The 27,761-nt window shown below is 37.1% G+C and overlaps 1 protein-coding gene across 3 annotated transcripts in view; it reads left to right on the forward strand.

Moving 5' to 3' along the window:
- The window catches only part of LOC136863506 (zinc finger protein 260), a 611,998-nt gene that overhangs the window by 180,187 nt on the left and 404,050 nt on the right, over window positions 1-27,761 (forward strand). For all 3 annotated transcript variants that reach the window (XM_068226143.1, XM_068226144.1, XM_068226142.1), the window contains exon 4: window positions 3,543-3,710. In XM_068226143.1, the coding sequence (XP_068082244.1) occupies window positions 3,543-3,710 (168 nt within the window). The remainder of the gene's footprint in view (window positions 1-3,542; window positions 3,711-27,761) is intronic.

Raw genomic sequence — 27,761 nt, forward strand, 5'->3', positions numbered from 1 at the left:
AGTTAAAGACATACTAACAGTTTACAGTGCCCTTGTAACTTGTTCTTTTATGAATATATATTGATTTGTTTATTGTCTAAATCATTCTGATGTTCTGTTTTAATTTGCTATGAGGCGTGTTTCTGAAGTAAGGGCCGTTTTGTTGTAGACACTAGTAATTTGCGCTCACGTCGCAATGAGCACTTGCGTTGTATGCCGGCATGCCTTGGGAACAATGGAGCTCAGTTGCAGCTTTGTTGCTAACCTGTACGGTTCTGTTCTGTGCTTGCTCAAATGTTCAAGATTATCGACTCTTCCGCCCCGTACGAGGTTCGATCAGTGATACGGTTGTGTCTGCAAGAAACCTGTCTGCTGCAGGCATTCATCGACAGATTTGCAAAGTGTACGGTTCTAATGCTATGAGTGAAGGCAAAGTGCATAAGTGGGTACGAGACTTCAAAGATGACCGTGACAATGCCTAGGATGAGGCCCGCTCCGGTCGTCCATCTCTGATCACAGACAGTTTGGTGGCTTCAATTGAAGCGAATATTTGTGAGGACAGACGCTTCACAATAACAGCTCTCTCAAAGGCCTTTCCTGACGTGTCTAGTGCTTTACAAAATTGTTTCTAAAAACCTACTCGTAAACCTTAGGAAACTGTGCTCTCGTTGGGTTCCTAAACTCCTAACGGAGGACCACAAAAACAAAAGATTTGATTGTTCCATGACGTTTTTGACTCGTTATGCCGAATAAGGTGGCGACATGTTTAGGCATATCATAACAGCAGACGAAACATCGGTTTCGCATATCATGCCCGAATCAAAGCAACAGAGCATGGAATGGAGACACACACATTCGCCTGTAAAGGTGAAGGCCAAACAGACTCTGTCCCAGCGCAAGATCATGGCGTCCGTGTTTTGGGATAGGCACGGTGTTTTGTTGGTAGACTTCATGCAACGAGGAACCCCGGAAGCCTACTGCCAAACCTTGAGAAAGCTATGCAGAGTGATACAAAATAAAAGATGCGGCATGCTGACAAAGGGAATTGTCCTTCTCCATGACAATGCAAGACCTCACACTGCAGCTCAGACCCGAGGTTTATTGGAAACTTTTGGCTGGGAAGTTTTAGACCATCCACCCTACAGCCCTGACCTTCTGCTGAGCGATTACCATCTGTTCTGCCACCTCAAACATCACCTCAGCGGCAACCACTACAATAATGACGACGAAGTGAAAACGGCCATGAACTCTTGGTTATCGGAGCAGGCGGCAAGTTTCTATGAAGAGGGTATTCAGTACTTAGTTGTAAGGTATGATGACTGTTTAAACAAACTTGGCGGCTATGTTGAAAAATCAAGTAAAGTATGTAGAATCTGCAAGTAAATGTGGTGTTTGAAAATCTTCTTTTGTTGTGTAGCTATTTTCAGATGGCCCTTACTTAAAAAATCACACCTCGTATTTAAATTTTAAAACACCATGACTGTCACTGGAAAGCAACAAAGTGGGAGTCAAAATAAGAAGAGGAGGAAAGAGAAGAACGCTAATGAATCTGTGTCGAAGATAAGAAAAATGTGAAGTTTTTTTTCATCAGTCTCAGGTAATAATAATTTTGGTTTGGAAGAAGAACATGACATGTTTGAGAAGCCAGAAATCGAATCTGTTTCTTATGATTCTGATCTGGATCACTTAGAGCTTAACCTGATTGTGTGAGGTACTGTATATTCCCAAGAAAGCTATTGAGAGGAATCTGATAAATAACAACAAAAGAAATAAGGAATTTTCTTGTTTACTCCCCTAGTACCAGAAAGATTTTCTCTGCACAGTTTTCTTTTTTTTTGGCAATAGTACAAGTAAGTCATCATGAGAAAGCAACAGGTTATATGAATTTTATGATAGCTCTGAAAAAAAGAGCAAATCTCGCTCGGAGAATTGACTCAAAAATAACTCTGCCATTGGAAGAAGAATTTAAGTGAGGGCCATGTTAAAATGAGTAGTTGCAGTTGTAAAAATGTTGGCTAGTAGTGGAGTTGTCTTGTGAGGGAAAAATGACAGTTTATGTTCTGTGTATAATGGAAATGTAATGATGTGTCTAGAGGTAGTTAGTAAATTTGATCCCTCTCTTGGTGAGCTCATTTCTAAAAGTGGGAGTAAAGAGAAAGTTTTATTTTGTATCTTACCTTTGCCATATGTGAGAAATGTATTAAAAAATAATTGGTGACAAGGTAGTCAAATTTATTCTGGTCATATTTATTCTGGAAGAACTAAAAATAGCCATAGACTATTCCATAAGAGTTGATTCGAAACTAGACTTGTCTCGTGTAGATCAGCTTCATTGTACAGTATGTGAAAGAAGATGGAACTCCTGTGGAGCGTTTCTTGCATTTCATTCCTAATGCAGTTCACAAATCCGAAGAGTTACAGCAAGTGGTTTTGACTTCACTAAACAAGCTTGAAATTGATTTGTGCTGCCAAATCTTGTTGGTCCTCTTCCACATTTTTTTATGTCCTTCAGAAAAAATATGTACTTTTCTCTTCTTCAACACATTGGTGGGGTATTCTGAGAAAGTATCTGGAAACCTCTGTGAAAGTAATCAAACGTCCTTCGCCTACTTGTTGATCAGCTCGTAATGATACCTTTTGCAGTCTTCATGAGGGATTGAAAGAAATAATTTGTCTGAAATAGAAAAGTTTTAATTTACAGCCCAAAAAATTAGATGTATCTCGATTTCAATTCTGTAACTGTTTTAATCCTTAGTTTATTGGCTCTATATGCCATTTGTCCTTTGTAAAGTACTTTGCTTCAATCTTAATTTCATCGAGACTGTTAAGCAGAACTTGAAGATAATGAAAATAAAATAAAAGTGTAATAACCTAATAGAGTAGTTAAATTATTTGTTTACCTAAATATTTTGCTACCTTTAGGACATTTCCAAATGATAAAATTCATTTTTCAGGTTCCATATTGACTATAATGATCAAAAGAAGAAGAAGATGTGTCTCCACCTATTCAATACATACAATTTTAAGACAACTTAGATTATTTTACATCGTTGTGGTACACGTTTTGGCTCCTTGAAGTATCATCCATAGAATTTCTATGATCAATCAAGGTACAAACCAGAATGAAGAATTTGTAGTCTGTGAATTCAAGGGACTTGAAGATTTTTTAAAAATAATATCAGCATTAGTTTGTGCAACATTCTTTTAATTGGTCAGACTTCATTCATTTATGTGTTAATTGTCAATTATACTATTTTTTAATAGAATCAAATAATGTTAATATGTATAACTAGGAGTTCTTTTATCTGGTTTGTATCATGGTTAATCATATAAATTTTGTGGTTGATGATGGCTCAAGTGGCTGAAACATGTATCACAATGATATAAAATAATCTAAGCGATTATTCAATTGTATGTATTGAATAGGTGGACATACGGATTCTTCTTCTTTAGGACAATTGGTTCTGTCAATGGATAATATAATATTTGATTAAGAATTCAGAATGTTTGTAAAGTTTTTATGTAAATAGCATTGTTGTTTTTATTGATTCATTTAATTTCAGGTGTGCGAAGATGATGAACTTCCAAAGCACATATGTTATCAGTGTGCCTCCACTTTAATAGCCTGGCATGATATGGTGATTACATGCATAAGTGCTGATAACAGAATACGACAGTTATATAAACTGGAGCAGGAAGAAAGCACCAAGAATGATGATCAATCTGCTGAGGTATTTTATCATCATCATAATCATAATCATCATCATAATCACAACCACCAACATATTCAAGTATTTCAAGTCTACCTGAGTGATGTAGGGAGTCATATGCTCCTATTTCTAGTTTCATGACATTTAAAGGTGGTTATATTTTACTGTCTCACCTTGGTGGATGTACCTGCATGTAAAGGAGATTCTGCAAGACCAAGTTTCCAATTCTGGAACTCCTGTGAAGCCTTTAATCTCCACTTCCAGGTACGGCATGGGTGAGCCAAACTTCATGTTATTCCTTACCACTAGTATAATGCTATGAAATTCTGCTTCTGTGGGTGTGATATATTAAGGTGAACATGGCTAAATACTTCTCAATCTGGTGTTGGCTGTTATGTTCAGTTCTACGAGTTGAATTTGATTCAGGTGCAGTGAAGGGTATTGTGGTAAGCTCATTGTGCAGGATACTGATGATTTTAGAATTTTTCTCTCATAAATGATCAAGGAGAAGATTGTTTGACTAAAACTTCAAAGAAAAATCTAAACCCTTGGTCCTTAGTCCTGCCAAGAAGACTTTCAACTCGTCAGATGGCCTTCAAATGTTGGAATGCCACAAGGTCAGTGGGACAGTTCTGTAAACAATAAATAAAAATTGAATTGAATCATCTGTATTACTCACTGCTTGGCTTTTGTAATTGAATTCAGTGTGTTTAATATCAGAGTGGAAAATCTTGGAAATAAAATCCAAGGCCCCCAGGTAAGAAGCAAAGATACTACCCCTACACTACCAGGATATAACAGTGAATGAGTCTCAAATGAAGAATACCACAGAAAGATTGCTAATTATTAAAGATAAATGACCATGTATCTTCGGAAAAGATGTTTGCTGTTGCGAGTAATTTTGATAGCAAGGGAAAAATAATTAAATGACCGAGTGCGTTGGCCGTGTGGTTAGGGGCGTGCGGCTATGAGCTTGCATCCGGGAGTTAGTGGGTTCGAACCCCACTGTCGGCAGCCCTGAAGATGGCTTTCTGTGGTTTCCCATTTTCACGCCAGGCAAATGCTGGGGCTGTACCTTAATTAAGGCCACAACAGCTTCCTTCCCATTCCTAGGCCTTTCTTATGTCAGCGTTGCCATAGGACCTATCTGTGTTGGTGCGATGTAAAGCAAAAAACAAAAAACAAAAAACAAAACAAAAAAAAAAAAAGATAAAAAAGAAATAATAATGGTAGAATGCTTTCAAAGTTCAGATAAGTTAGAAGAGTTAAGAAGGCTGTTGTCTTCTAGTATTTATTGTTCATAGTTTACAGAAAAGTATAAATTGACAAAGAAAGATTGGGTTATTTAGAAATGTTATAACAGATGTCATTCCGTACTTGCTCTAGGAGCAGGTGTTACTTGCTCCGCTCAGGTTGGCTGTCTGTCACGTGACAAAAGAGCAGTGAACAGGTGGGTTGCATACCATGGCAGTACTGTGCTTGGAGTAACCACTCGGAAATGTTACCATATGAGCAATAGGAATAATAATAATTTGGAGCATGGATCATGCGAGACAAACAGGACACAGATTGCAGAGTATAATAGGGGAAGAAAATTATTTGTTGACAAAGGTAATATACAGCAGTGTCCAATATATCCTGAATAAATACATTTTCACTCCAGAGATACATTCTAAAATTTTGGACTTAAAAAGCCCTACTACTTGAAAAAATTCTGCAATCAAAAATTCCATATGCAGGTTTCTTAATATAGCTGTGATACATATACCATACAAATTTTGTTACATTTGGGAGAATATTATGGGAGAAAAATGGGATTTAAATGTAAAATTACAATTGGCAATCAAAGCATTATTACAGTGATAAATTGTTTGAATTCAGCGGAATAACTTTGTGAAAAGAAGAGAGAGACTCAATCCTTTCAATTTGTCATTAAAGAAATTTCACCAAAATGACCAAAATATCGATTTTCATCTCCGGGGTGCTGCCTTAAGTAACTGAAGCTTTGGGGCACATACATTTATTGAAAGCAAATACACTTAATGTGATTTGTACACATTCTTTGCACTCGCATTAACATACATTTCAATATTTATATGGCATTTATGACTATGACAACAAATTAAACACACGAACTGAAACATGTCAGTGGTGTTACTGCTCCTTCACGGAACTTTGGACCCGTTTAGATAGTATTGTGTCACTGTTTGGGTACTATCGTTTCTTTATTGGCAAGTCGCAAAGCATATTTCAAGTTTTCATCGGTGAACCTACTTCTGTGTCTAGATTTACAAATCTTCATTAATGAAAACATCTGTTCACAAAAATAAATTGATCCAAATATACTTATAATATATGCATTAAGTTCAATCTAGGAAATCTCTCCTGTGGAAAACAAACATAGAATTCAGTCAAACTGTTTGCGAACTTTTCCTTCATTTGAGTATCATACTGTAAGTCAATCAGCTCTACCTGCAGTTCTGCTCTAACAGCTTGCACATCCACTGAGAAGGGCGTAGCGAACATCATATCCTTTTCTAATGCTTGAATATTGTGAAAACTACTCTCAAATTTGTCATATAGTGTCATTAAAACATCTTCATATTCTTCTAATGTTTTACTGGAATAGTTTGGAGCTAGATGTAACTCTTCTGTCAAAGTGGGAAAACATGCTGCATCTTTATTCATGAACTGACTTTCCCACTGCAGTACTTTTTGTTTAAAAGCTTTAACATGGTCAAAGGGGTGGTGTTTAATTGTAAGACCTCTACCTTGTAGGGAGGAATTGAGATCATTAAGGTGGCCGATGAGATCTACTAGAAATGCCAAATCTCATATCGATTTTCCATTTTTCAGCTCTTCTAGTGGTTTATTGTGCATTGCTATGAAGAGAGCTATTTCTTTCCTCAGAGCATAGAAGCAATGTGAAACGTTTCCTCTACTTAACCACTGCACGTGTTTAGGGGTTGTGAGGGTGTTTAGGGGTTGTAGTAAGGATGTAATGGAGAGGGCATATAAGTCTCTGGTAAGACCCCAACTAGAGTATGGTTCCAGTGTATGGGACCCTCACCAGGATTACCTGATTCAAGAACTGGAAAAAAATCCAAAGAAAAGCAGCTCGATTTGTTCTGGGTGATTTCCGACAAAAGAGTAGCGTTACAAAAATGTTGCAAAGTTTGGGCTGGGTAGAATTGAGAGAAAGAAGGAGAGCTGCTCGACTAAGTGGTATGTTACAAGTGATGAAAATCATTTTTCGTCCGTATTGAAAGTTTCATAAACTGTATATAGGATAATATCTTTTGTTTATTTCCACCTATTCAATACATTACAAGAAGTTGGCATTTACTTTAAAACATTATTCAGATGAGACATGTTTCGCCTCTCACTCTGCGGCATCTTCAGTCATTATCAAAAACCTTATTATTTTACCAGGCATCTGGTTAAAGATATTCAAAAATGTGTTTGATGATTATAAGAGAGGTAAGATTTACGTTAGTTATAAACATGTTCATGAAGTAACTAAAAATCTAATATATTGATAAAAACATAAGTAGTTCTTTGTTGAATAGGACTTGTTTGATTGTACTATATAGTAAAAGAAGGTGGTTTGAAGCCGTAGTCATTAATAGATGTCTAATACATAGTGGAAGGCATAAAATATCAGTTCTATGAGAATATATATTACATTAAAATGATACTAAAAACTAGTGGATTCAAAGGTAGTACATATAAAATGTTCAATGAAATAACTATAGATCTAATAAAATGATAAACACATATGTAGTTCTTTGTTAATTAGGACGTCGTAAGATGGTACGGCTTAAAGCCGTAGTCATTAATAGATGTCTAATACATAGTGGAAGGCATATGAAATCAGTTCAATGAGAATATATAATACAAACAATTGGTACATAAAAACTGGAAGATTCATAAGAGGTACATTTAAAAATGAAGGCGTCATGTGAGTATAAAAGACAGTTGATGGCTTAAAGCCGTAGTCAAAGTTTGAAATGTAGGTCAAATAACTGCTAAATATATGGTAAAAAGATATAAGTCAAAATATACAGCTTAGTATAAAAAATATGAAGGAAAAACATTCCAATTGCTTGACAAAAGTTACTTGATGTTGGCATGCGTTTGTCCGTGATATTTATTGGTCAACATTTCGTAGGTTATTTTAGATTTATTTGGCAAGATTGCGTTGACAAGAAGTTCACCAGATGTTTATAGTTGGCCTAATTTGTAAAAAGAAAGTTGCAGAGATGATGATGGGTGGAAATTCTCAACGTTGGTATGGTTTTCTGACGTGAAGGTTGGAGAGTTGTTGTGTTCTTCTTCGATGACAATATATTTATAAAACGTTGATTGTAAATAATTTATACTATTGAAGAGTATTATGGAAGATTGATGAAGCTGTTGAATTATTGTTGTTATAGAATGGTTCTGAAATGAAGAAAAAACTGTAGTTAATTTTGACGAGAATGAAAGGAAACATGGGAAGGTTTGTTTAAGTGTTGTTAGTGAGAAAATGTTGGTGCTTACCTATGGCGTTGTAGGCCCATTTAACAAGCTGTGTGAGGCGCTATTAGGATACTAATGGTCACTAACGGTTTTTACTCCTTGTGTTGTACGTATGTCGTCTGGCTAGAGGGGGGTGGGTAGGAGGGGGCGGAGTTGTAGGCTTGTGATTCGTGAACGGGAGGGAGTTGTGAATGGTAGGGGAAGTGGAGGGGCGTGTATCTTTTATTGGTTTTACAATGGCGCGTGGAGGGGAATTACGTAAGATGGGAGGGGGAGGGGGGTATGATGTATTTGTTGACGTAGGGGTGTTTGTTGATACTGTTTTGAAAATATTAAAAAACTTTTTGTCCTGAAGGTTTACATTATTGAATAATGTTACTATTTGGTCATATAAAGGGCTTCTATTGTCTATTGGATCATTTAAATTCTTATTAGCATTGAATTTTTGGTCCAAAAATATGTATAAATTTTCGAATTCGGTCATAAGTCTACCTTTTTTTTTATTGTTTTTAAAATTTGAAGGTCCTGTTCAATTGTGGTAAAGTTGTGCCCCGTTTCTTTCATGTGATTGCTCATTGCTGAGTGTTTATTATGTTTCTGGGCATTGAAATGTTCTGTGTACCTAGTTATGAAGCTTCTTCCTGTTTGTCCGATGTATGAGCTGAGGCACTCATTACATTTTAATCTATAGAGTATTTATTATTTTCTGAATTTATTGTATTATGGTTGAAGAACATTTTTTGGTTTGAATTTTGAGTTTTGAAAGCTATTTTGATCTCTTGATTTTTTAAACAAAGTTCCCTTCATCCACAATCACACAAACAGTCCTCATTTTATAGTATGGTGTACAGAGCTCTAAAAATTCCCCTTTCAGCAACCAATTTTAAAAAAGAAATAAATACAATAAAAGAAATAGCCTCTTTTAATGGATATAATCCCTCTATCATAGACAAACTAATTAATAAAGTTAAATTGAAACTATCCACAAACCTCTCCCCAATAAAAAATGAAAAATCAAAGTTCGCAACCTTTACATACACCAACCCAATCATACACCAAGTAACCAACACCTTAAAAAATCAAGAGATCAAAATAGCTTTCAAAACTCAAAATTCAAACCAAAAAATGTTCTTCAACCATAATACAATAAATTCAGAAAATAATAAATACTCTATAGATTAAAATGTAATGAGTGCCTCAGCTCATACATCGGACAAACAGGAAGAAGCTTCATAACTAGGTACACAGAACATTTCAATGCTCAGAAACATAATAAACACTCAGCAATGAGCAATCACATGAAAGAAACGGGGCACAACTTTACCACAATTGAACAGGACCTTCAAATTTTAAAAACAATAAAAAAAGGTAGACTTATGACCGAATTCGAAAATTTATACATATTTTTGGACCAAAAATTCAATGCTAATAAGAATTTAAATGATCCAATAGACAATAGAAGCCCTTTATATGACCAATTAGTAACATTATTCAATAATGTAAACCTTCAGGACAAAAAGTTTTTTAATATTTTCAAAACAGTATCAACAAACACCCCTACGTCAACAAATACATCATACCCCCCTCCCCCTCCCATCTTACGTAATTCCCCTCCACGCGCTATTGTGAAACCAATAAAAGATACACGCCCCTCCACTTCCCCTACCATTCACAACTCCCTCCCGTTCACGAATCACAAGCCTACAACTCCGCCCCCTCCTACCCACCCCCCTCTAGCCAGACGACATACGTACAACACAAGGAGTAAAAAACCGTTAGTGACCATTAGTATCCTAATAGCGCCTCACACAGCTTGTTAAATGGGCCTACAACGCCATAGGTAAGCACCAACATTTTCTCACTAACAACACTTAAACAAACCTTCCCATGTTTTCTTTCATTCTCGTCAAAATTAACTACAGTTTTTTCTTCATTTCAGAACCATTCTATAACAACAATAATTCAACAGCTTCATCAAACTTCCATAATACTCTTCAATAGTATAAATTATTTACAATCAACGTTTTATAAATATATTGTCATCAAAGAAGAACACAACAGCTCTCCAACCTTCACGTCAGAAAACCATACCAACGTTGAGAATTTCCACCCATCATCATCTCTGCAACTTTCTTTTTACAAATTAGGCCAACTATAAACATCTGGTGAACTTCTTGTCAACGCAATCTTGCCGAATAAATCTAAAATAACCTACGAAATGTTGACCAATAAATATCACGGACAAACGCATGCCAACGTCAAGTAACTTTTGTCAAGCAATAGGGATGTATAGAACTAGCACAGATAGAGCGCACTGCTGTTGTACTGGGTAAGCGCAATGCGCTCTTCAGTTGTCTTCTGTGCAATCATGCCGCTAAATATCCACGAATTTAAGTTGCTTAAATTGTTATTTTCGTGACTATGCCAAGCTATTGCAGTGTTCCTCTTTGAAAAAATCAGGGAAGCTCATTTTCGTATCACCAGTTTCCACAAAATAAAGGAATGAGGAAGAAATGGCTACATGCTATCAGAAGGAAAACTTTCGGTGAGAAGAATCTGACCGAAAATATTAAAGTGTGTTCCCATTATTTTCAACCCGGTGACTTCACGAAAACTTTGTTGGGTAAGTGCGATTTACGAAGGGAAATAATTCCTTCTACCTACCAACTGATTAGGCATTTTGATAACAACCACCCAATTTATGCGTTTGTATTTAAAAATGAGAGATCAAGATTAAAACCGGGCGCTGTTCCATCGCTTTTTCCGTGGACCACGAACAGAACAAAAACAAGGAAGAGGCCATACACCAGAAAATTGCCGGATTACCACGATAAACCTACAATATCGGAATATGCAGAAATCACCTCCTTTGAAGTACGGGAAGAAATCGTGAATATACCGGAAGAAGTGAATGTTACATTTTTGTGGCTCTCATTTTCAAAGACATCAGCACTCAAAAACAATGAGTAATCCTGATGCCATATTGCTTTATACAGAATTTGTAGACGTCCAACATTGTAATTTGGTGTTTGCTGTTCTGGGAGAAAACAGATATAATTTACAGATATTCCCTCTTGAACCCAGACTGTGTTTCTTCTTGACAGTTACGAAGCCAAGGACCAACAAATCTGACAAAGAACTAGGCCTTAACTTCGGAATCCATAAAACTACTGTTGGGAGAATATTTAATGTTTGGATAAATTTCATGTACTGCCAATTTAAAGAATTGAACATTAGGCCTGATAGAGAAAATGCCCTTGAAAACTGCCCCCTTGCTTTCAGACAGAAATACCCCTCGACTAGAGTTATAAATGGTGCAGCTGAGATTATAATAGCAAAACGTGTTCCAAGGGCAAACATTTCACTTTCATAGGGTTAACTGGCCTCACCCGTTTGGTAGGGGGATCCTAAAAAATTTATAAATTTTGGCTGCATGTTTTTGAATACTGAATAATTCCAGTCTTGGGAAAGTGCTCTAATGCGTAGCTTACAGCAGCAATGTGCTTATAACATGCCTTGGGGCCTGCTCCAGCAAAACGTTCACATTCCCACCAGGTACTCCTAAAATAAGCTTCACATTATAGGTCTTATGATTTGTGTACTCGGATTTCAGAGCACTGTATTTTAGAATTTCACCCGACTGAAATTTACCTTTTATAAACAAAGCAAATTTTTCACTAAAAAGTCTGTATCCAGCATAACACAATGATTTGTAGTTGGAAACAGGTGCTCCATCTATTTCCGGTTTTCTAAATACGAAATAATCCATCAGATGGAAATTTGTGATAGTGATCTTCACCTTATGGCTGATGGTCAAATATTCAAAGGAACCGGCACTGGGAAACTAACGAATATTCACATGCTTTTGGTGGTGGACAAAGGCTGTATCTGCAGCTTCATGTAAGCCATCAACCTTAAAAAAAATACATGCATCGAAGTTTATAAGCAAGGGGAGCAAGTGTGTGTTTAAATATCTATTTATGATTTAAGTCTTGTGGATGTACATATATTTATCAATGCGCAGTACTCAAAGGCATGCTGACTCCTATTCATTATTTGGATAATAAAGCGCGTTAGAATTTTCTAATTGTCGCTGTACTAGCCTAATTCTTCCTTCCTTCCGCTAATTTTAACGTTTCTGGCCCGTAGCTCATATTGCAGCTGTTTAAGGCTTAAACGCCAAAAATCGTCCGTAATATACTAGGGGATATACCTATATATATATAATTAATTAATATAGTCTTGGAGTAAAATTAGAGAAGATACAATCGGCTTTAGCTCAGAAAACTCGGTCACATTCTATACATTACTCGCAGCTGACAGGGAGAAACATAAGACGATCGCCTTGCGCTTACCCAGTAGTACACGAGCGCTATCTGGCGCGAACTTTCTCTGCCTACATCCCTATTGGAATGTTTTTCCTTCATATTTTTTATACTAAGCTGTATATTTTGACATATCTTTTTACCATATATTTAGCAGTTATTTGACCTACATTTCAAACTTTGACTACGGCTTTAAGCCATCAACTGTCTTTTATAGTCACATGACGCCTTCATTTTTAAATGTACCTCTTATGAATCTTCCAGTTTTTATGTACCAATTGTTTGTATTGTATATTCTCATTGAACTGATTTCATATGCCTTCCACTATGTATTAGACATCTATTAATGACTACGGCTTTAAGCCGTACCATCTTACGACGTCCTAATTAACAAAGAACTACATATGTGTTTATCATTTTATTAGATCAATAGTTATTTCATTGAACATTTTATATGTACTACCTTTGAATCCACTAGTTTTTAGTATCATTTTAATGTAATATATATTCTCATAGAACTGATATTTTATGCCTTCCACTATGTATTAGACATCTATTAATGACTACGGCTTCAAACCACCTTCTTTTACTATATAGTACAATCAAACAAGTCCTATTCAACAAAGAACTACTTATGTTTTTATCAATATATTAGATTTTTAGTTACTTCATGAACATGTTTATAACTAACGTAAATCTTACCTCTCTTATAATCATCAAACACATTTTTGAATATCTTTAACCAGATGCCTGGTAAAATAATAAGGTTTTTGATAATGACTGAAGATGCCGCAGAGTGAGAGGCGAAACATGTCTCATCTGAATAATGTTTTAAAGTAAATGCCAACTTCTTGTAATGTATTGAATAGGTGGAAATAAACAAAAGATATTATCCTATATACAGTTTAAGTGGTATGTTCCGAGCTGTCAGCGGAGAGATGGCGTGGAATGACATTAGTAGACGAATAAGTTTGAGTGGCGTTTATAAAAGTAGGAAAGATCACAATATGAAGATAAAGTTGGAATTCAAGAGGACAAACTGGGGCAAATATTCATTTATAGGAAGGGGAGTTACGGATTGGAATAACTTACCAAGGGAGATGTTCAATAAATTTCCAATTTCTTCGAAATCATTTAGGAAGAGGCTAGGAAAACAACAGATAGGGAATCTGCCACCTGGTCGACTGCCCTAAATGCAGATCAGTATTGATTGATTGATTGATTTGATGATACGGGATATCATCATACTCACTTACAGTGTCACAAAGAAACTCTTGAAATTCTCTGTGGTTCAGTCCCCTTGATCTGATAAAGTTAGTCATTTTAGTAACTACACCCATGACAGTTCAAATTTGGATTTGCTTTGTACAGAGATTTTCTTGGTGTATAATGCAGTGCACAGGCCGTTGAATGTTCATTTCTTTTAATTTGTTTCAGAGATGTCCTGCCACTCTTGTGTTCTTCCCACTCATTGCAGCTGCCCCATCTGTCACTATGGACACTAATTATTTCCGTGGAAGGCCAAACCTCTCCACTGTCACTTCAAGACTTGCAAATATATCAAAATCTGTTGTAGTGTGTTTCATTGGCACTATATCTAAAAGTTCCTCCCTTGCCACAAGGTCACTGTTTAACGCCTCTGATAAAAATAGCAAGTTGAAGGTGTCATTAATATCCATGCTGTCGTCTCTCACCAGTTAATATGCTATAAAATCCTGTGATGCAACATAATTGACTATGAACATCATTAGCTAGGTCCTTTATTTGGTGCATAATAATTGTAGAAGAGAAAATCATCCACTTGTTATGGACACACTGCCTCAGCTACCAGAAATATACACTCTTTCACAAACGCAAGGTCTCAAAATATGCCCGATCTGCAAAGCGATCTTGTAGCTGGCCCAAATTAGCTGGTTGACTGGAATGATATCCTCCTGTTAAAAATAGTGAAATGCACGTGGCTGTGAGCTTGCATCCAGGAGATAGTGGATTTGAATCCCACTGTCAGCAGCCCTGAAGATGGTTTTCCGTGGTTTCCCATTTTCACACCAGGCAGATGCTGGGACTGTACCTTAATTAAGGCCACAGCCGCTTCCTTCCAACTCCTAGGCCTTTCCTATCCCATCGTCGCCATAAGACCTGTCTGTGTCGGTGCAATGTAAAGCCCATAGCAAAAAAAAAAAAAACCACTGGTACATAAACAAATTTTCTCTGAGGGATGATCAAAATTTGTATTATAAAAATAGTTGAGTAGGATAATATCAAGTTCTTCTAGCAAAGCTATCCTTTTCAGACCTTAATATTTATTATATTTACTAGCAGTTACCTGTGGCTTCACTCACATGGATTTCGTAATTTGATAAAGTAATCATTCCTTGGTACTGCACTAAATATACTGTACTAAAGTATAAAAACTTACCGAAAAATTGAGTTTGATTTATCCCAGAAACTCTTTGTAAACAATGTAGTGGTACTGCTTTTTGGGGCTAAGAAGACCATGAGACATAGAACTGTACATGTGAGAAACAGTATTCTCTCAAGTTGAAAACAAACAAAAATACATGTTTCTTCATTTTGAAAGGAGATTACAAATACCTATTTCTGCATCTGTAACATCTTCAGTTTTTGAGATATAAGTATCTCCATCAAAAGAATTAAAACCCTTTATCAGTCCTTCTCCCACGCCAACCCCCACCACTAAGTGGATTTTCCAAAAACATAACACATGCTGCTTTATTTTTAAAGGAGGTTCCAAATAATAATTTTCACGTCTGTAACATCTTCAGTTTTTGAGATATAAGTATCCTCATAAAAAATAATTCAACTCTTTTTTCACTTCTTTCCACCCCCGTTAAGTACCTTTTCCGAAAACAAAAAATACATGTTCCTGTAACATGTCTGTAACATGCTAAGTTTTTGACATATACTGTAGATATACCAGTATTCATTTTAAAAATTCACCCACTTTTTCAATACTTTTCAGCCCCTTAAATCAGTTTTCTGGAAACAAAAAATGTTTCTTTATTTTTAAAGGATGTCCAACTTTCACATCTGTAACTTCTTCAGTTTTTGAGATATAAGTATCCTCATGAACAGAATTCAACTCCTATGTTAGTTATTTTCACTCCTCCCCTTAAGTTGATTTTCCGAAAACAAAAATATGTGTTTCATTATTTTTTAATGAAATTCCAAATACCCATTTTCACGTCTGTAACATCTTTCGTTTCTGAGATATAAGTACCTCATACAAAGACTTCAACTCATTTTTCAATTCATTCACCCCTTCTTAAGTGCATTTTCCAAAAACAAAAAAATACGTGCTTCTTTACTTTGAAAGAAGATTCCAAATACAAATTCTCATGTCTGTAATATCTTCAGTTTGAGATATCAGTATCCAAATAAAAATAATTCAACCCCTTTTCAGTTCCTTTTACATACTTGTTATTTTTGAAGGAGATTAAAAATACCAATTTTCACACCTGTAACATGTTACGTTTCTGAGATATCGTCGCTGCCGGGACAAAACCTCCTACGTGAGATATTTTAGCTTAGAACTTTGGCCCGTAAGGTTCTGTCATCTAAGGTACAATATTGTGTGAATATTGTCAAGGCATTCCCGCTCTTCATAATGTATGTGCTGCGGGTCAGTATATCTCCAAAAACATTATCACATAGGAGGTTTTGTCCCGGCAACGACGATATACGCTATAGATATAATCTTTTTTTTTAATTCACCCCCCTTTTTTTTTTTTTTACTCCTGTTCACCTCCATTAATTGGATTTTCCAAAAACAAACAAAATGTGTTTGTTTATTTTTAAAGGACATTCCAAATATCAATTTTCATGTGTGTAACATCTTTGGTTTTAGAGATACATGCGGTTAGAGGCGCATGGCTGTGAGCTTGCATCCGGGAGATAGTGGGTTCGAATCCCACTGTCGGCAGCCCTGAAGATGGTTTTCCGTGGTTTCCCATTTTCACACCAGGCAAATGTTGGGGCTGTACCTTAATTAAGGCCGTGGCCGCTTCCTTCCCATTCCTAGGCCTTTCCTGTCCCATCGTCGCCATAAGACCTGTCTGTGTCGGTGCGACGTAAAGCCACTAGCAAAAAAAAAAAAAGAGAGAGACATGTACCCTCATAAAAGGTATTCAACCCCTTTTTTGCCTTCCCCTTCCCCCCCTTAATTGGATTTTCTGAAAACAAAAAAGTATGTGTTTCTTTATTTTTAAACGAGATTCTAAATACCAATTTTTTAGGTCTTTTGAGCTTTTGACCCCCATTTTCATCCCCTTGGCGATGGAATATCGAAAAATCCCCCCGTGGTGAGCACCTAGACTCTAATATAAATGTATCCCCAAAATTTCATTTCATTATGTCCAGTAGTTTTGGCTCGGCGATGATGAATCATTACAAACCATTATCCTCGCCATTGTTACGTATTGAAAACAGTTTTATCACTAAGGTTACACAAGGAGTATTTTATTACACCACCTATTCAATATAATTTACTGTTGCTTGGTTAAACAAACATAGAAACTACCAAATATTAAGGTACATGATTCGTCCCTCTCTTACTGGGCATCATCAGCCTTATTAAATCTTAAAACAAACATTGGTCTGAGTGCCTTATCTATTTTATATAAACTATACTATTGAACTCTTGATAGTATTGACACTATGGTTCATTATATTTACAGTCTGAGGATACTTGTAAAACATATGTACATACATTAAAATCACTATAAAAAACTTAAAAGGTTTGATTAAAAGAATTTTGTGTCATATTATTTCTAAAAAATAATTCATGTCTGAATCTGAAATGGATCCTCTTTATAAAATGCTTGAACAATAAGCAACACTTGGGGACCAGGGTATCAAACCGAAGGCATCAATGGATAGAATTAGTATGACAAACTGTGTATGTTGAGGGTGAGATCTGTTTACAGAAATCATATGGGTTACAAACACATAGTTGCATTGAAGACGATATGGATGAAGTTGTCATAGTATTTTGGGTAAAATTTTCATATAATAACGAGTGCTGGTAGACATTGGGGTTTGATCAGAATCACTGCTGAAATTATTCATGATTAGTGAATTTAAGGCCCATATGACGATCTCATGGAAAGGTAATGCCCCCTGTGGACGTAGGCGGCCGTAGAAAAGAACGTGGAATGTTCTGTAACAAAACAGAAAAAGGACTCAATTGTGTGTGGTAGATTGTGTAATTTCACTGAAAAATATTTGTTATATAAAATGGGTACTTACTCATTCACCAAAATATTATGTACGTCTTACTGTTTCAGCAGCATTAGTTTGTTTGGTTTTCCTACTCCTAGCCTTCTAACGATGCAGTAGAGGTGGTGGGGGATGCTGAGGGGGAGAGGAGATAGGCGGAGCTTTGTATGCCGATGCTAACATAGGAGGGGGGTTGTTTGGAGGAGCAAGCGAACGCTTGGTATTTGGGGAGATAAAGGGAGTTTTTAATTCTAAAGATTTGAATATCCAAGGAATCCTGATATGGTTAAAGTATGTAGTGGATTTTGATTTCCGTGTGGTCATTGAGATTTCGATCTTTATTATATGTTTTGTCCAAAAAGGTGTATATATTCTAATTCATTTAAAAGTAAACCTTTGCCTGTATTCCTGGTTATTGTGAGATCCTTTTCATTTGATGTGAAGCGATGTCCCGGTTCCTTCATATGTGTGCTCATTGTCGAATATTTATTATGTTTTTCAGCATTAATATGCTCCATGTACCTTGTATAGAAGCTTCAGCCATTCTGTCCATCATAGTAAAATCTACCTTGAGAACATGTTAATCTGTATACTCCTGAACCTGAATATCTATTGTTATTATAATTAATTTTATTATAATTGAAAAATATGTTTTCAGTCCTGTTTACTGTTTTAAAGGCTATGTTCATATTACATTTATTGAAAGTGTTTGCAATTTGGTGGATAACTGGACTACTATACGTGAAAGTGGCGTAATCGGTTCTTTTTTGGTTTGTCCGGTATGAACAGACTCTGATATAGATGTTGATTCCCATAGGGATAGATAGATAAGAAATGGGTGAGCCCTGTTTTCGCAGAGCTCCACACGTAGGTCTATGAAGACCCTTTGTGCCCTTCCCATAGGGAATCTGAAATATTTGTCCTGAATGAGCAAATTTATAATACCAATATAAATGGTCCGTTATTGGACATTATAAATTTTCCAGCTAGCTCATTCTTGGTTGCCAGCGTTTTGCCCTCGTGTGCTAGGGTGGGCTCATCAGTTGGTACCTAGCACACTTACCAATACGCTGGCTAGTGCATACCGTGGAGGCCACTGCGTAGGCTAACTGGAGCCACCGGCAGTGCCAATGCACTAAGAGACTTTGTCTCATCACTAAAAATTGATGCCTGCTTGGCCATCAGATGATATAGATGTTGATTCCCATAGGGAATCTGAAATATTTGTCCTGAATGAGCAAATTTATAATACCAATATAAATGGTCCGTTATTGGACATTATAAATTTTCCAGCTAGCTCATTCTTGGTTGCCAGCGTTTCGCCCTCATGTGCTAGGGTGGGCTCATCAGTTGGTACCTAGCACACTTACCAATACGCTGGCTAGTGCATACCGTGGAGGCCACTGCGTAGGCTAACTGGAGCCACCGGCAGTGCCAATGCACTAAGAGACTTTGTCTCATCACTAAAAATTGATGCCTGCTTGGCCATCAGATGATATAGATGTTGATTCCCATAGGGAATCTGAAATATTTGTCCTGAATGAGCAAATTTATAATACCAATATAAATGGTCCGTTATTGGACATTATAAATTTTCCAGCTAGCTCATTCTTGGTTGCCAGCGTTTCGCCCTCATGTGCTAGGGTGGGCTCATCAGTTGGTACCTAGCACACTTACCAATACGCTGGCTAGTGCATACCGTGGAGGCCACTGCGTAGGCTAACTGGAGCCACCGGCAGTGCCAATGCACTAAGAGACTTTGTCTCATCACTAAAAATTGATGCCTGCTTGGCCATCAGATGATATAGATGTTGATTCCCATAGGGAATCTGAAATATTTGTCCTGAATGAGCAAATTTATAATACCAATATAAATGGTCCGTTATTGGACATTATAAATTTTCCAGCTAGCTCATTCTTGGTTGCCAGCGTTTCGCCCTCATGTGCTAGGGTGGGCTCATCAGTTGGTACCTAGCACACTTACCAATACGCTGGCTAGTGCATACCGTGGAGGCCACTGCGTAGGCTAACTGGAGCCACCGGCAGTGCCAATGCACTAAGAGACTTTGTCTCATCACTAAAAATTGATGCCTGCTTGGCCATCAGATGATATAGATGTTGATTCCCATAGGGAATCTGAAATATTTGTCCTGAATGAGCAAATGAGGGCGAAACGCTGGCAACCAAGAATGAGCTAGCTGGAAAATTTATAATGTCCAATAACGGACCATTTATATTGGTAATATGAACAGACTCTACCGGACTATAAACAGACTGTGCTGAATACTTGTAGTGCAGTATATTGGAAATACATGGTTGTGGAATGGAAATCAGCATTTTTGCTCTGAAAATTATGTTAGAAAGGAAGATACCTTAGAAGATGGAATATCAGATAGGAGATACAAAATAAGAGCAGATGGTGCATTCCAAGTACATAAGCTGTACTCAGCTGCTGACCAACAAGTTCATTCATAAATAGAATTGAAGTGGGAATGACATGAATTAAATCCCATGAACTTCAAACTTGTTGGCAATCCCTCTTTGAAGGGGAATGATTTTCATCAACCTGGAAGAGTGTGGGTACAGCTAAAGCACATCTTTACTGAACATGATGTATGCAATTACACCGAGTACAAGTGGTTTATGTGACTGACAACCTGTACGACTGTAGCACAATCCAGACAAACTGCATGTTCTTTTTTTTGCCAGTGGCTTAGTCACACGAACACATGGATGGTTTTTGGCAATACAAGGAGGGTAAAGGCTGAAATTGGAAGGTAGCGGCCATGGCCTTAACCCATAAGGGGTCACGTCACGGTCTTGTAGACTGGCCACATACATTTGTTATTCTTTCGAAATAGTTTCACGGTATAAAGCTTCCTCCTTTCCTGTATATTTGAATGGGTTCTTCCATTACACGTATTTACATTCACTGTTCGACCTTCCATCACCAGTCAGTCAATGGAAAGCTTTGTTTGTAAGCCTGGTCGTTTCCACCGTGCGTGTCTCCTGTTGGCGTCGCCTATTACCTGGTCTTATATACCGTGTTTGACTCCTGATGTTCCCTGTCTGTGGTCTTCATTATCGATATGGAAGTGTTTTGTGAGTTTCATGGATATATTTTTCTGCAATAATACAGTGTGTTTTGCTTCAAAAACTGGTATTTTGTTTCATGGATGTGCTTTTCTTTAATAACATGATGTGTTTTGCTACAAAAACTAGTATTTCATTTCATGGATACCATTTCCTTTAATAATACAATGTGTTTTGCTAGAAAAACTCGTATTTTGTTTCATGGATATATTTTTCTTTATTAATACAATGTGTTTTGCATTAAACACTGGAATTTTGTTTCATGGATATAATTTTCTTTAATAATAAAACTTTTTTTGCTGTGTATTTTGTTTCATGGGTATATTTTTCATTCATAATTAAGGGTAGATTATTAAAATCAATAAGAGGCATTTATGTTCACAATTGGGCTGCAGTGAGAATTGATGGTACAATGAGTTCTTGGTTCAGGATACTTACAGGGGTTAGACAAGGTTGTAATATTTCACCTTCACTGTCCGTAGTATACATGGATCATCTGCTGAAAGATATAAAGTGGCAGGGAGGGATTCAGTTGGGTGGAAATGTAGTAAGCAGTCTGGCCTATGCTTACGACTTGGTCTTAATGGCAGATTGTGTCCAAACTTGAAAATAGGTGCAATGAATATCGTATGAAAATTAGCCTTTCAAAGACTAAATTGATTTCAGTAGGTAAGGAATCCAAGAGAATTGAATGTCAGATTGGTGAAACAAAGCTGGAACAGGTAGATAATTTCAAGTATTTAGGATGTGTGTTCTCCCAGGATGTTAATATAGGAAGTGAGATTGAATCAAGGTGCAGTAAAGCTAATGCAGTGAGCTTGCAGTTGCAATCAACAGTATTCTGTAAGAAGGAAGTCAGCTCCCAGACGAAACTATTTTTACCTTGGTCCGTTTTCAGACCAACTTCGCTTTGCGTGAACGAAAGCTGGGTGGAATCAGGGTATCTTATTCATAAGTTAGAAGTAACAGACATGAAAGTAGCAAGAATGATTGCTGACACAAATAGGTGGAAACAATGGCAGGAGGGTACTTGGAATGAGGAGATAAAGGCTAAGTTAGGAATGAAATCGATGGATGAAACTGTACGCATAAACCGGCTTCAGTGATGGGGTTTATGAGGCGAATGGAGGAGGATAGGTCACTTAGGAGAATAATGGACTATGTTATGGAGGGTAAGAGAAGTAGAGGGAGACCAAGACGACAGTAGTTAGACTCAGTTTCTAATGATTTAAAGATAAGAGGTACAGAACTAAAAGAGGCCACAGCACTAGTTGCAGATAGAGGATTGTGGCGACGTTTAGTAAATTCACAGAGGCTTGCAGACTGAACACTGAAAGGCATAACTGTCAATAATGATGTACCGTACGCGCACCTTTTAGTGATACATGGACACCCTGGTGCTGAATAGTTCGACCTCGGGTATCTTATGCATCGCTGTGTGTGACATCTGGCGTACACGTTACGTACTAGTACTGTTGTTGTTTACAGAGCAAAGCCAAACTATAGAATTCATGCTGGGAACAAGATTTGCATCAAGAAATGTTATATAATGTTATATAAAGTGTGTATCACACAGTTGTCGGCTTAAGATAATAAAGGTTTAAAAAATTCATATCGATCGATCATATTATCGATTCAATTCAGATTTCATTTTCATTCAGTTGGCAGTATTACCGGAACCGTGAGAACTGCCTCCTTACTCCACCCCCCGTACAAAGAAATATCGCTAAAAGGTGCGCGGACTATATGTATGTAATAATACAATGCATTTTGCTATAAAAACTGATAATTTATTAGGTGGGTATACTTTCCTTTAATAATAAAGCTTGTTTTGCTATAAAAGCTAATATTTTTTTTCATGGATACACTTTCCGTACGCAATACGTGTTTTGCAAGAAAAAATGGTATTTTATTTCATGAACATGTTTTTACTTAAGAATACAATACAGTTTGCTACAAAAACTGGTATTTTATACTCCCCGGTCAAATCAACCGTGCGCGATCCATTGCGTAACTTTTCTGATGTGACTCTTCACGGGTTAATTAACATACGGCTCCAGCATTTGCATGGTGTGAAAATGTGAAATCACGAAAAGCCACCTTCAGGGTTACCGACTATGGGAATTGAACCCATTATCTCCCAAATTAAATTTCACAGCTATATGATCCGACTTGCTCGGCGAGAGCTGCATCAAGCATCAGAGGAAGTGTTTACATAGATTATGTTTTGATACATCGTCACTTAGCCTGAAATATTTCTTGTGTATCGCTGTAAATAGCGTGACACTGTCTGCTATTTTAATGTGAGGCCTTGGGAGGAGCACAACAGCTTGGCTCTCAACCACGAGTCACTTCACCGAGTGGGTTCTGCCATCTCGGAACTTCTTTTGTTCATGAGAGAAAACTACAGTGAGATCCAGGGGTTTCCTCCTTGTTCAAAGTATCTGGAAAGGCCGGGCCCCTCATAAAAGACAGGCTAGACAAGATTGAGACTGTTCAGTTTGAGCTCAGTCAGGGAGCGATCAAGAGCTAAGAGTGCTACAGTCATGGGTTCATTGGAGTGCAGCTGAGACAGTGCTGTGAAGTGTGTGTACTGTGGTGAATACTGGATCAGCATGCAACAGTGTGGATGTAGTGCTACATGTAGACTGATGGAATAGTGTAACTGAGTGATAATAGACAACAGTGCAGCCGAGCAACGAGGGACAGCTGGAGAAGGCTGCTATGTTTATGCACTCTGTACCACGTACAGATTTGAGAGACTTTGTACGTGTGCATAAACTGTGAAATGTGTGACCACTGTTGTAGTACAGTGAGTAGTGTACAAAGAACTGCTGTAGGGTCTGAGTGACAGTTGAAGAAGTGACCGTAGTGTAATTGTTATAAATTGTAAGTGGCAGAGCAAATAACTTGTGGGACTGAACATTGAGAAGAGGGGAAGCGGGGGAGAGCTCACTCCACCTCTGCCAAGCGACTGCTTTCAGAGACCACAAACCGGCAGGTTTATATCCTAAAACCATTGTAAAAGTTACGGCTTTTGTGATTGATGAACAGTAGTGATTCTCAGGCACTTGAGGAAAAGAGATGTTACATCTGTCTTATGATGTTCACCAATGAAAGAGATTTTCTGATATGTATATATTATCCTGCATCATAAACATGTTAGTTATCCAAGGGAAACTTATTTGCCCATTTCCTTATTAAGGGACTTGAGGAATAGCATCACTGACACCCAACACGTTAAGAAGACCTGAAGCAAATATGACAGATATATGCCAAAATGACGGGAATTGAACCTAATGTCTCAAAATATAGGACAGTTCGGAATGAATGGACACTAACCATAGAACTGGCTATGCTAAATTTTGTGGTGGCAGGCATATTTGGCAGCTTTTACTTGTCTAAATAAAATACGAAATATCCACAAGATATGAAATAAATCTAAAGTTTTATATATCTACATACAAAAACGAATACACAGTGGATTGACATGCTGACATGGAATTGCATACATGTTGTGACTAGAGAAAGTACAGTCTGTTCAAAAAATGTAATTCCTAAATTCCTGTGCTAAACTTTTCATTTCTAAGTAACTGCTGCATCCCATATCTGTTCTAATCTGCCATTCATATTCATACCTTAGTCTACCCCTAACATTCATACCACCTACACTTCCCTCAAAAACCAACTGAACGAGTCCTGAGTATCTTAAGATGTGTCCAATCTCTTCTTCTGGTCAAATTTAGCGAAATCGAACTCCTCTTACCAATTTGATTCAGTATATCTTCGTTTGTGATTCAGTCTATCCATCTCGCCTTCAGCATTCTTCTGTAACACCATATTTCAAAAGCTTCTGTTCTCTTTCCCTCTGAACTAGTTATCATCCATGTTTCACGTCCACAAAATGTCATGCTCCAGATAAAATTCTTCAAAAAATCCTAATTCCTATATGAAAGTTCAAAGTGAGCAAATTTCTTTTCTTAAGAAATGCCTTCCTTGCTTGTTCTATTCTGCATTTTATGTACCCCTTGTTTCTGGCAGTCGGTTATTTTACTACCTAAGTAACAATATTCATCTTGTTCCTTTAAGACTTCATTTCCTAATCTAATATTTCCTGTATCACGTGACTTCATTTGACTGCACTCCATTACTTTTATTTTGGACTGATTTGTTTTCATCTCGTCATTGTTCCGTATTGAAAACAGTTTTATCACTAAGTTTACACAAATTGAAAATACAGAATAGTTAATAATTGACAGAAATGCAACATTTCATCCATCTGACTGTGTTCTTTTAGAATCAGCAAATGAATTAGCAAAGTATTACATTGCATGAAAAAACACTATGAAAAAAAGACAACTTACAACTTACTAACTACAAGAAGAGAATGAAACAAACCACAATATCACATTCCAACATTCACATTACACAAAAGTTTTCAAAATTCACTTTTATGCCCTGCGATGCAGGTTGTATGCAATCCTTTTTGGCAACATACACACACAGTAACAGTCCTTTTCTTGGTTTCGTCATTGGAGCAAACTTTACCCAGCCTTGTTTGCCTGTTCGGAAGTTTTATAACACCAAAAGACAATGAGGGGCTTGCATTTGTTGAACGAGAAACATTTGCACAGTTAGTTTCCCTCTGTACATCAAACCACTCATTTGCAAATTCCTTGATTACAGAATTGTTGAAAGATAATCGTGACATTCTCTTAACACCTACCGTATGATAATGTTTGTGCAAAATGTAAGAATTTAGTAACATTCTTGCTTTTATATTGAAAGTTACCTTTTTCCAATATTTTAGAGTCCTTCTTTCATCCAAATAATTTTTTTTTTTTTTTGCTACTGGCTTTACGTCGCACCGACACAGATAGGTCTTATGGCGATGATGGGATAGGAAAGGCCTAGAAGTTGGAAGGAAGCGGCTGTGCCTTAATTAAAGTACAGCCCTAGCATTTGTCTGATGTGAAAATGGGATACCACAGAAAACCATCTTCAGGGCTGCCGACAGTGGGATTCGAGCTCACAGCCGCGCGCCCCTAACCGCACGGCCAACTTGCCCGGTCGTCAAATAATTACCGTATACAGCATCTGGTCTGATGAATCAATGCCCCACCATATACTTATTATAGTTCAACACAACGTCTGGTTTCATCACTATCTGGCGGTTTCTTCTTGACAGAGTTTCATAAATTGCAGCTGAGGAAGCGGTAGAAAGGAAGAGAACTTGATTTTTGATTTTTCTGTGTTTTCTTTTCTCTGAAGCCACAGAGAAACAGAAAGGCCTTCCGAAATAAACAATGTCCTTAACATTGAATTTCTGTAGAATCCGAAGAGGGAGAGATGTTCTGATTGTGCCAGTTGTGTAGGTTCCGAGCGAGTATAAATTCTCAGCTACGGAATAGATGTGAAGAAATTATCACAGAAAACATGGTACCGTTCGTTCAAGTAGTTGCCTATAGAGAGAAGATTTTTTTACAACAGTGAAAGCAAGACCATCTTTTCTAATTTTTTCTTTGTCTTCTACACTTTTTGTACCATGATATTGATAAAAACTAAGACAGTAACTGGCAACAGTATTGCATACCATCCAGAATTTTATTCCCCATTGGTGATGATGTTTATTTGGGAGATATTGTAATAACTGGGTATGTGATTTAGTTCCAATCAAAGACTCATCGATACTAAGCTGCTGATGCGGAGTGTAAAAGTGCCTGAAGGTCAGATTTGCACGGTCTACTATGGGCTGAAATTTTGCACATGGATCATATGAAGGGTCACCAGGTGGAGAAAGTTTAGAATTATCTACCATGTGAAAAAACTGGAGAATAAGTTGAAATCTATTGCGAGGAAACATTTGTTGGAACCATGGTGTTAGCATGGAACCTTTTACTGACCAGTTTCTAAATACGGATGGTTTGCGATTTATGTCCATGTTCAAAATACAGATCACAAATGCCTTCTTCTCCGGCATTGTTACTGGTTTCCATAGTTTTGCTCTCAATTTCGGCATAAGATTGGGATGGGAAGTGAGGAACTGTTGAGCATAGCGGTTTGTTTCTGTCACAAGAATATTGAAGAATGAAGTAGTAAAAAACAAGGAAAAATATGACGATGGCTTTGAATCTGGTGGGGGGCAATGCTTAGGACCCTGTACTTCCATGAAAGACATTGTTAAATGAAGTGGATTATCCTCACCTACTTTTATTTCCTTCCAGTCATCAGTGTTTTCGTCATCACTATCACTGATATTATGACCATTTGAACCATTATCATTTTCCTGATATGATATTCCTGAGTAACTATCACGTTCACTATTATCATACTCACTTTCACTTTCTTCAAAGTCCAAGAATACTTCCCCTTCCTCCGAGGATTCATTTAAAACAGCGCTAATTTCTTGTTCTTCAAGCCGAGCACATTTACTGCTGGACGCCGCCATGTTGTATGTCAGTCATCTGTCTCTCACTCGAAAGAAAATTTAATATTTCAAAGCAAAATAACTACAAACTCTTCCAAGTGGCCAGGTGAGGAAGCTAAAGGACCCTGCTATTGAGAAAGCATGACATTACTGCCATCTAGTGATTACAGAAGGAACTATGTTAAGTTAAACGAAGCGTTAATTATATCAACGCCGGCACTTCTTGCATAATTTCCAAGTGTTGATATAATCAGCATTGGCACTCAAGGAGGTAAAGCCCATGCTCAAAGAAATGACAATCAATTTTTTGAGCATAGCAACTGACACATCTTTACACTTCTTGTACCTACTATATGGTAGTCTGGCCAAATAATCTTTATTTTTGGAAATTAAATTGGCAGCATGCTTATTTGTTTCTCGTGCAATCATGGATCATATATGAGCACTAAAATACAAAAATTAGTATTC

The sequence above is a fragment of the Anabrus simplex genome, chromosome 2 (assembly GCF_040414725.1).
Source record: "Anabrus simplex isolate iqAnaSimp1 chromosome 2, ASM4041472v1, whole genome shotgun sequence".
NCBI classification, from domain to species: Eukaryota; Metazoa; Arthropoda; class Insecta; order Orthoptera; family Tettigoniidae; genus Anabrus; species Anabrus simplex.